Source organism: Quercus lobata, chromosome 1 (assembly GCF_001633185.2).
Source record: "Quercus lobata isolate SW786 chromosome 1, ValleyOak3.0 Primary Assembly, whole genome shotgun sequence".
NCBI lineage: Eukaryota > Viridiplantae > Streptophyta > Magnoliopsida > Fagales > Fagaceae > Quercus > Quercus lobata.
In genome coordinates this window covers 36930458-36941539 of record NC_044904.1, presented here as the reverse complement: position 1 = coordinate 36941539, position 11082 = coordinate 36930458, and the positions used below count along the sequence as shown (strand labels likewise).

The 11082-nt window shown below is 38.6% G+C and overlaps 1 protein-coding gene across 1 annotated transcript; it reads right to left on the bottom strand.

The window, feature by feature from the left end:
* Nucleotides 1-3838: 3838 nt before the first annotated feature.
* On the bottom strand, nt 3839-10069 carry LOC115989082 (carbamoyl-phosphate synthase large chain, chloroplastic). The gene is made up of 3 exons (XM_031112750.1): nt 8491-10069; nt 6907-7599; nt 3839-5662 (listed from the first exon to the last, which is right to left on the bottom strand). Exons 1-3 carry the CDS (start codon nt 9832-9834, stop codon nt 4112-4114), a joined length of 3588 nt encoding a protein of 1195 aa, XP_030968610.1. The 5' UTR covers nt 9835-10069; the 3' UTR covers nt 3839-4111.
* Nucleotides 10070-11082: the final 1013 nt, after the last annotated feature.

Genomic DNA, 11082 nt, shown 5'->3' with positions numbered 1-11082 from the left:
ACGAATAAACTACCCCAGCCACCATCTAAAAATCTAAAATAAAATTCACTTGCTATGTAATTAATGTTTTTAGATTCAAAACAAAGTAAAGATTCATTGTCACTGACTCATCACTGAAGTTAACTAGTTGATTCATCCTAAATGGTTTGTGGCAATGGAAGAAAAATAACAAACACACTCTTAAAAAGAAACCTGTAAAAATAGAAGAAAGAGAGGCAAAAAATTGGTTCCATGTTCATGGCAGTGGGGGTGAGAAAATTAGGCTCGATATTCTTCATTTGCGTTGAACATTTGAGACTTAGGGTTTTATAGCCCACACTAGTTTATAAATTCCTGATTCTAGGGGAATTTTTCCAAAATGAAGATTCTCAATTAGATAGAGATAGAGAAGCTCTGGAAGGTTTGCAAGCTCCTTCGGGTTTTTTTTTTTTTTTTTTTTTTTTTTTTTTTTTTTTTTTTTTTTTTTAACATTGATTTTTAAACAAATTCATTAATTAGCACGTTTTCAAAACTATATAAGAAACTAACAACTCGAGTGTAAAATACTCAATTTTGGAATGCCAAACTCGAGTCCATCAGACTCATTTTCCATCAAATTGAAATTGAGCCGTTTAGACTCGATTTCAGTACTCACAACAAAAGCGAAAACAATGAAAGAGAAACACTGCCAAAGAGAAAAGAGAAACAATCAAAAAATCTTCTTCTCAAACAATCAAACACAACCCATTTCCAAAGACTCTTCTTCTCCAACAATCAAACACAACAACCAAAGAGAAACAACAACATCAACAAACCCAAGACCCACTTGGGGTTTTGCTCGGATCGGGTCGCACAGGTTTTGTTGGAGTTGTTAGGATTGGATCGGATCGGAGTTGCTGGAGTTGATTGGATCAGATCGGTGGTTCTCTCTCACTTTGTCTTGTTCCATATCTCTCGTTCCTCGCCAAAGCTCACCTGGGTTTTGCTCGGATCGGATCGGACTTGGGTTTTACTGGAGTTGAGTTTTGCTTGAGTTTGTTGAAACTGAACAACGAAATCAAGTCCAATAGGCTTGAGTTCTATGTTGAAATCGACTCCATCGTGCTCGATTTAGAACACCGAAATCAAGTACTTTGGTCTCGAGTTGTTAGATACCAAATTTGTTTCAAAACTGTGCTAACAAACAAAATAGTTTGGCTTTTAGTGTTATTTTCAAAAAAAAAAAAAAAAAAAATCTCTCCGTAGCAATTTCACCTTTGAAATTCTTGAAGCTCATCTGTGCAGGGTTTTGTGTGTGTGTGTGCGCGCACGTGCGCTGAGACATGACATCTCAATTCTAAATAGGACAAATAATATGAACAGAAACTTCGTAAACCCAGTTGGTTTTATTGCCCACGCAACCTTGCTGTCATTAGAATCTGCAGAGAGAGTAGAGCTCTAGCAGTGGAGGTGAGTTTAGAGAGAGAAAGGGAAGGACTTTTGGGTGAGAAGAGAGAGAATGTATGAGATTTTGGAAAATAAAGAATAAATTAATGCATTGGCCATTAAATTTTAGAACAATAATTACATAGCAAGTGATTCCTTTTTTACAATATATGGTTAAAAAAAAGTGTAACTTTTGTGAAGTTATACTAGGTGTAGCTTAAACTCATCTTTTATATATATAAAAAAGAAAATTTCAATTTAGCACCTTGTGATCCTACCATAATTTATTCTACAAACTTTCAATTGTTACATTTGACCTAAAATTTGGACTAAAATAAAACAATTAGGGTTTTTTCTAATACCCCTAAAACCCTAACAATTTCAATTTAACCCAACTTTTAAGGGTCAAAATGTAACAATTAAAAAGGCTAGTGGAGCTAAATTGTTATTGGTTCAAACCAAGTTAGATAATTTATTTTCCTAAAAAATGCAAAATCTATTAATTTGGACGGAATACTAAAAACTTTTTTTTATTTAATCCAAACTTTAACGGGTCAAATGTTAAAATTGAAAGTTTGTGGACAAATTGTGATTGGGCCAAACTAGAAGAGGATAAATTGTAATGGGTAAATTACATAGTTGATCCTCATCCTTTATACCATATGTTGATCTGATCCTTAACTTTTTAATTGTGTCAATTTGATCCCTAACATTTTCAGTGTCGTGTCAATTTGGATACTGCCGTTATCCTTAAATGGAAAAATCTAATGTGTCAAACGAACTAATAAAAAATGATTTTCTATGCCACATCAACTACAACTACAACTATATCGCCACATCAAAAAAAAAAATCAAATTTTCTGTTCATAGTTCAAGTTTGGGGAAAATTCTAAAAAAACCTAACTTTCTCTCTCTCATTGCAGTTGGCAAAATAGGGAGTTAACACAATCCATTGATTATTCTAAGCCCATTTTTTTAGGTGTTGCACATTATAGAGATGCGATTCTTTTACCCCACCAAATTACAGATCTTGGTTTTCCTCCCAAAAAAATTTACAGATCTCTATATCGTTGTGGTTTTGCGAGTCAAGTTGAGAATCCTTGAGTAGAATCCTTAGAACATCTCGTTAAATATAGCCCTATTATTCGGATAGCCTGATTAAATTCAGTTTGGCGAATTCTCTTTGCAGCAATACATTTATAATGTTCTTGGGAATAATATATTTATGTGAACGGAGTCCATTGATCCTTTGCAAATAAAGAGAGGCATACAATGTGATAAAAGAGGTCAACTTCAAAAAAAGTTAGGAACCAAATTGACATTTGGTGTAAAAGATAGGGATTAACTGTGTTTTTTTTTTTTTTTTTTTTGATAGAAAGATACTGATTTCATTAAACAGGGCAAGAGCCCAAAGATACTACATCAATCTCAATCTGAGATGCAATAATAGGTGGTGTATCTTCCACCCAAATTGTACAATCACAGATTACATTAGCATATCTAGCTAAGATTGTACAATCAGAGACTCCATTAGCATATCTAACTAAGAGATGAGTAGCAGAGTTAGATTGTCAGCTAGTGAAAACTGCTTTCCAAGAAGTAAACAAAGACAGCCAAGACTTTGTCCCAGCCGGCAGCCACCACATACCGAATAGACAAAGGAGCAGGATGAGAATCAGCCACAGAATGCATTACCACCTTGGAGTCTCCCTCTAAAATAATTTTTTTAAGTCCCAGCTCCCAAGCAAATATAACCCCACACTCTGCCGCCTTTGCTTCAACCTCCAGAGCGCCAAGAGGGAATGGAAATCTCTTTGACATAGCTCCCATAAGCTGACCCTTGTCATTGCGGATTACTACCCCAATTCCACAGTGGCCCAAGTCTTTGAAGACAGCTCCATCCATGTTGACCTTGCAACAGTCTCGTGGTGGAGTCCAAGCAACAGGGCCTTGGACATAGCTCCCATAAGCTGACCCTTGTCATTGCAGATTACCACCCCAATTCCACAGTAGCCCAAGTCTTTGAAGAGAGCACCATCCACGTTGACCTTGTAACAGTCTTGCGGTGGAGTCGTCCAAGCAACAGGGCCTTATAAAGGGACTAACTATTTAGTTTACCCAATTGTAATTTACCCTTTTTATATTGGTAAGTTACACATAGACCCCAATTGTAATTTACCCTTTTTATCCAGTGGGTCTTGAACCCATGATGCCACCCCCCATCCCATTATTATGAGAGAAGAAAGTGTCAGTTGAGCTATATCTCATTGGCATCTACCAAGATTTCTAAACCAGCAGAAATTAAAATTGAGTGATGGTAAGCTGAAGCAGGCTCCTGATTTAGAACCTAGAAATCTAGCTCTATGGGTGTCCGGAAGCAGTACCTTTAAAGTAGACATCTTTCAAAGATAAGTAATTAACATATTGCAATTAAGTGCTAACAAATGACAATTGCATCAACATACCCCTCTCAGACCTCAACATCAAATTATTGTCCTGCATAACAGTCTCAAAAATTACAACTAGATCACAGAAAAGAGAGAGAGAAGGGGGGGGGGGGGGGAGAAGATGAGAGCCCAAATTTTGGTGAAAACGATCGACTACATAAAAAGTCTGTCCCAAGCAACAATGATGGACACGTATTAGAAAACTATCAAATAAAAGGAGGATAAAGTACATTAAATTACCAGAGAAATCCCTAGTCAGTCTATAGAGAGGAAGAAACTGACTGCAAATCTTTAATACCCCCTGTTTTAACCTCAACATCAGATAAGTCCTGAAGAGCAATCATCTTACAAGTACTGGACTTCAAGCTCCTTATTGCTGCGGCAGTTGCCAAAGCTCCAGGAACAGTTGTTATTACAGGAACCTTGTAAGAAAGGCCCATTCTCCTCAGCTTCATTCCATCAATCTGATCAAGCGCATCACCAGAGCTTGTAATCACCATCAATTGGATCTGCCCATTAGCAAGCATATCACCAGCATGTGGTCGCCCCTCATGCAACTTTAGCACTCGCTCCACTGGGATCTTTGCTAATTCAAGAACATGAGCTGTCCCTGAAGTTGAAACAATACTAAAATCCAGTGCCAGAAAGGCCCTTGCAATTTTTTCAAGATGGGGCTTTGTCAAGTCATTCAAGCTGAGGAACACAGTGCCAGAAAGTGGAAGCTTCTGCCCGGCTGCAATTTGAGCCTTGGCAAATGCTACAGCAAAAACAGGATCAATACCCATCACCTCTCCAGTGCTGCGCATCTCAGGCCCCAGCAACACATCACAGCCCTGGAACTTCTCAAATGGAAGGACAGCTTCCTTGACTGACACATACTTAGGGATTACCTCTTCTGTGAAACCTAGTTCATGAAGGGACTTCCCAGACATGACGAGGGAAGCATATTTAGCCAATGGATGCCCAATAGCCTTTGACACAAATGGGACAGTACGGGAAGCACGAGGATTTGCTTCAAGCAAGAAAACCTCCCTAGACATTGTTATTGCATACTGACAGTTCATGAGACCACATACCTTTAGCCTTTTCGCCAACTTTATAGTCCAAGACTTAATTGTGTCTAAGCAAGAAGATGGGATAGTTTGTGTTGGAATCATACAAGCTGAGTCTCCAGAATGGACCCCAGCCTGTTCAATGTGCTCCATGATCCCACCAATGACCACATTTCCATTTAAGTCAGCAAGTGCATCAACATCAATCTCAATGGCATCAGATAAATACTTGTCAACCAATACAGGACGTTCCGGATCCACCTCAACAGCATTTTCCAGGTATGTCGCAAGCCTGTCATCACTATACACAATCTCCATTGCACGGCCACCCAATACATACGAAGGCCGGACAACAACTGGATACCCAACTTCCTTGGCAATGGCAAGGGCATCAGATTCACTCTTGGCAATTCCTCCTTTTGGCTGTTCAATATTTAACTCTTTCAGGATTACATTAAACCTCTCTCTGTCTTCAGCTGCATCTATGGAATCAGGTGATGTACCCCAAATGCGTACATGCCCAACCCCACTGGCGCACACTGGCTTGTTCTCATCTAAATACTGCTGGATTGGGAGAGCCAACTTCAGTGGTGTTTGACCTCCAAACTGCACAATGATACCAACAGGTCGTTCCAAATCGATAATATTCGTAACATCTTCAATTGTCAGGGGTTCAAAGTATAGACGATCACTTGTGTCATAATCAGTGGACACTGTTTCAGGGTTTGAATTCATCATGATTGTCTCATATCCTGCTTTCTGCAAAGAGAAAAGAAGAAAATTCAAAGATGAAACTGGAGAGTAATCATATTAAAGTAATATGACCATGTATAAACATGTTTCCAAGACTATGTTTGTCATTTCATCTAAATTTGCTATGAACAGGACATCTTTTAGACTGGTTCCTACAACCCTTAAATGACCAACAATTATGGCATGCAATGAAGAGTAACTATATTAGGGCAACAACACAGTTACAACCAGGTTTCAGTTCATACATTCCTTTTTTTTTTTTTATAGGTAATAAAAAATTTATTGAAAAGAGACAACTACTTTGTGCAAAGAAGGCATAAAGAAGCCTAAAGAATTACAGGAAAAAATTGGACTGGTTCATATATTCTATTATGCCATCTAAATAAAAAATAAGTGGACCACATTTTGGACTGGATCCTATAATCATATGAATTAAATCACCATTATGACAGGCAATGCAGTAGAATGACCCAAAGCCAATCTGAGTTAAAACAGACAAATCACAGATATTGATTGAGGTGGAAATCCAACAATTTACGCCAATTATAAATACATAAAGTATCTAACTAAATTAATCTATTTCCAGTTCTATATCAGAAGTTCAACATGCCTATCTCAATAGCTTATAATAGAAGTGACACAGGACTACCCAAAACTAATTCAACACTGAAAATTGAAGAACATTAAAATAAAATAACCTAAGAATCAGCACCTAGATTTTCTTGGAGTTGGCAGCAACAAGAAAGCAAAACCTAGAAATCAGAATCTATAGTTGGCTTGAATCAGACCAATGAGAAAATTTCAACAGAAATTTAATTAATCAAGCAAACTGAAAGTTGTCTCCATTGGAGACTACTATGATTTAATTCTAATTGGCTTAGAAAAATCCAAGTTATTGAATTACAAAAATATCTTAATTCTAGAAAAAAATATTAATTACTTACTTAACTAATAAGATCCAAAATAAAATACAATGGAACAATTTAAAAAATAATAATAATAATAATACAATTGACTTTTAAAATTAAACAAAACTAAATTAAAATATAAAAAAAATTCACGCTTCCCACATCAAGAAGACTGGTAATTAGTATGTTTGATCACTAAATAGCAATGCCATTCAGCATGTAGCATGTTGCTGTTTATGTCAATAAACTTGTCCAGGCATGGTAGAATAATCTAATTCTCTTAATGAGAAAACGTGCTACAAAGAGGGAAGGAATGAGGATAGAATAGTCAAAGGCACAAACCTGGAGGGCAAAAGATGTATGGCAACAGCAATAGTCAAATTCAATCCCCTGACCTATCCGATTTGGTCCTCCACCTAAAATTAAAACCTTCTTTCCTTGGGTGGGAGCTGATTCACACTCAAAATCATAGGAGGAGTACATATAAGGAGTATTAGCCTCAAACTCTGCTGCACAAGTATCTACCCGCTTATATGCTGGAATCACACCTAAAGAGAGCCGCCTCAACCGAACTTCTTTCTCTGTGGATTTAGTTGCAAAGGCTATTTGCTTATCACTGAAACCTCTTTTCTTCACTTCATACAAGTCGTTCTTTGTCAGATTAGACAAGTTATATGCCAGGAGGAACTGTTCCACATCTACCAGCTCTTTAAGCTGTGTGAGGAACCATTTATCAATGTAACTCAGCTCATGAATATCATCTACCTTCATGCCCTTCTTCATAGCAGCATATATGGCATGGATACGCTCTGGGTTAGGTACCCGAAGACTATATTTCAACTGGTCCCAGTCCCAGTCAAGTTCCTTAACCTTTGCACAACCCCATCCGGAGTAGCCACATTCCAGTGATCGAACTGCTTTCTGGAAGGACTCCTGGAATGTGCGGCCAACTGCCATTGACTCACCAACAGATTTCATTTGAGTTGTCAGTATTGGTTCAGAACCAGGGAACTTCTCAAAAGCAAACCGGGGGATCTGCATGGCATGATCAATGTTGATGACAAAGAAAAGCAATAAGTAAAATGAGGAGAGTGAGATGGCATGACAGAATGATATGCCAAGTACAAAGAGATGCACATGGCTTAACAGACAATTGGTTGATTATAATAATATTGGCAATAAAAATTATATTCCTTCCCACCAACATAGAATCCTACTAAAACATATTAGTGGAAGTTAGCATAAGCTAATGGATAATGCAATCTCAAATATGAAAATAGCGTCGATCATAACATCATTGAAAATGTACATTAGACTAAAGAAATGTGATGGAAAAAGAAGCATTATATTTTATAGTCTATACAAACATGGTCAAAGTATCTATGCCAAGTACATGAATATATAAAACGTTAAGGTCAAAACTCTCTCTCTCATATGCACATAAAGGCATGCAATGCAAATTAATGTAGGGTGTTCAAAATGGCTTCATGGCATAATGAACCCTATCTTTTATTACTCTACAAATTCCAGGGAACCACCTTTTAAAGACCAACTTTCTAGTTTAGTAGATCAATGCCTGCCACATTGTCAGAAGTGGAAACTTCAAAACTATGCAAAGAATATCAGGGCACTTCTCAAATATGGAAAGGTGCAAGGAAAATAGGATGAATTATGAGCAATAGCAAATCACTTATCAGATGTGGGAATTGGATGGACCATCAAACAATCATGTACTCAAATTCACTTAAAAAATTTTCAAAATTAACTTAGTTCATCTGTCACCCACCAGTCTTATAACTTAATTTATAGTATTACTACTTTAAAAAAACAAGCTACTGTTGGTTTTGGATGACAATAACAATATAATAATAATAATAGTAACACTAAACATTTAAATGTAGAAGAATAAAGTGCAGAAACACTTGCCTTTGTCACCACATAATCTATTGAAGGCTCGAAACTAGCCGGGGTTTTCTTTGTAATGTCATTAGGAATCTGATCCAATGAATAACCAACTGACAACTTGGCGGCCATTTTGGCTATGGGAAACCCGGTGGCCTTTGATGCCAGAGCCGATGACCTTGACACTCTTGGGTTCATCTCAATCACCATCACCTCACCATCCTCAGGATTAACAGCAAACTGCACATTGGAACCTCCAGTCTCAACTCCAATTTCCCTTATGATAGCAATCGAATAATCTCGAAGCCTCTGGTACTCCTTATCAGTCAATGTCTGAGCTGGGGCCACCGTGATCGAATCCCCGGTATGAACCCCCATAGGATCAATATTCTCAATGGAACAAATGATAACCACGTTGTCAGCCAAATCCCTCATTACCTCAAGCTCATATTCCTTCCACCCCAACAGAGACTTCTCCACCAAAACCTGCGTAGTCACACTCGCCGCCAGCCCCGCCTTGCATATGGCCTCGAATTCGTCTTTGTTATAAGCAATGCCGCCGCCGGTGCCGCCTAGAGTAAACGCCGGCCGAATAATCAACGGGAACTCGCCAATTTCACCGGCGATTTCGATACACTCTTCAAGCGTCGTTCCAATTCCAGACGGCGGCGTTTTGATACCGATGTTCTTCATTGCCTGCTTGAAGAGATCTCTATCCTCGGCTTTCTTTATCGCCTCGAGCTTCGCTCCGATCAATTCGACGCCGTATTTATCGAGCGCGCCGCTCTCGGCGAGCGCCACCGCGAGATTAAGCGCAGTCTGGCCGCCCATGGTGGGCAATAGAGCGTCGGGGCGCTCCTTTTCGATGATCTGTTCGACGAATTCGGGAGTCATCGGAGCAATGTAAGTCCTATCGGCCATATCCGGGTCGGTCATGATCGTCGCCGGGTTCGAGTTTATCAAAATGACTTCGTACCCTTCTTCCTTGAGAGCTTTGCATGCTTGAGTCCCCGAGTAATCGAACTCACACGCTTGACCAATCACGATGGGTCCGGCTCCGATTATCAGAATCTTCTTCAAGTCAGTCCTTTTCCCCAATTTCGGTGCCCCTTTCGGCGATACTTTCTCCGAAACATCGATTTCGGACACTGCATGTTGGTTCCGAACCGAGTTGAGCCGGAGGCGATAGTTGCTATGCCAAAGGCTTAAAGAGGCAGAGCTTCTCGCACCACAAAGCTTGTTGAAGCGAAAGAACAACCTGGAATTATTTTGTTTCGACAAGTGGGGTTTGGAAAGAGAGAAAAACGAAGCCGATTGTGAGAGAAGGGAGTTTGAAGAGAGGCTTTGGCAGTCGACGCAATAGGCCATGGTTACTTTCGTTGTAATAAGTGAGTGGCTCTCGCTCTACTCTCAGAGCAGGAAAAGTAGTGTTATATAGAGAAAAGTGAAGCTACTAGAATTTCTGAGGAATCGAAATGAGGCTCTTGTTGAAGCTATAGTTGGAGTTGAAGGACATTTCCAATAAGATTGTTCTTGCTTTTTGCGAAAGTGGAGAGATGACTGTGTATTTTAGTATTTAGTTTCAGTGTGAGTGAGAAAATAGGAGGCCGTACACGACAACAAGGATTACTAGGGTTTTGGTATCTTGTCTTTTCTTATTATCAGGATGGGTCGGATCTCGTCTTAAGCATAATCCAGACCCATCTTCACTGGATTTTTGAATCAATAATAAGTGGGCTTTTTAGCCTATTTCAAGTCTGTTTACTTTATTTTACACTCTTTTTTTTAAGGTAATAAAACCATTTAATTTCATAAAATCATTGTTTTTTAATATATTAGAATGCAAATTGTGATTGTTTTCATTTGTTATTCAATGTTAGAATAACCATTAATTTCACAAATTGTCATATCATCATTATAATTATATTGTTTTAATTTGTTTTTTTAGTTGAAAATAGGAAATATAGAATACCAATAACATTTAAATAACACAACCTTTTTTTTTAATAGTAAAATAAATAAATAATTCCAGACAATGTTCTAAATACCCTTTTGTGTTTGTTCCAGTTTGTCTATTATAACTGTGGGGTCCAATAATTTGTGGCCTTGGCCCATTTTTACATTGGGGCTCAAGGCCCGAGCCGAGGAAGGGTATAGCTGAGGATAGGTAATAAAAGTCCAAATAGTCTTGAGACACAGTCGAGGATGATTCTGTCCTCGGCATATCCGAGGTCCCCCTGGAAGGAAGGGTAAAAACGGTATAGGAACAGTTTGGGAAAAAATCTAAAATATCTATGTCAATAGAGAAGGAGACGCTGGATAGTATAACGACTAAGGACAAAGGGAAAGCTGCCATTACTGCCATTCAATACTCTGCACCTGACAGAGCCATACTCTTCAGCTTTTACAACCACCCCCAACCACTCTAGATATGGGCTGACAGGGCAAGTCTTAAGTCCTAGGAAATTGAGCTTATACGTGGACGCTGGTGAGAAGATAAATGCCCGTATAAAAGGATAAGAGAGGCAATGTGAGAGAGTGGGGAGGACAATCCATCCTCCCAGCCATGGTGTCCTAGAAACAAGGAGAATAAAAAGAGCATAGAACTCCCCAGAT

Excerpts from the sequence above, each read along its gene's own strand:
- LOC115989082 (XM_031112750.1), bottom strand. The coding sequence starts at position 9,834 with ATGGCCTATTGCGTCGACTGCCAAAGCCTCTCTTCAAACTCCCTTCTC. Across the intron at positions 7,600-8,490 it reads TAGATTATGTGGTGACAAAG|ATCCCCCGGTTTGCTTTTGA; the intron begins GCAAGTGTTTCT and ends CATGCCATGCAG. Across the intron at positions 5,663-6,906 it reads ATACATCTTTTGCCCTCCAG|AAAGCAGGATATGAGACAAT; the intron begins GTTTGTGCCTTT and ends TTCTCTTTGCAG.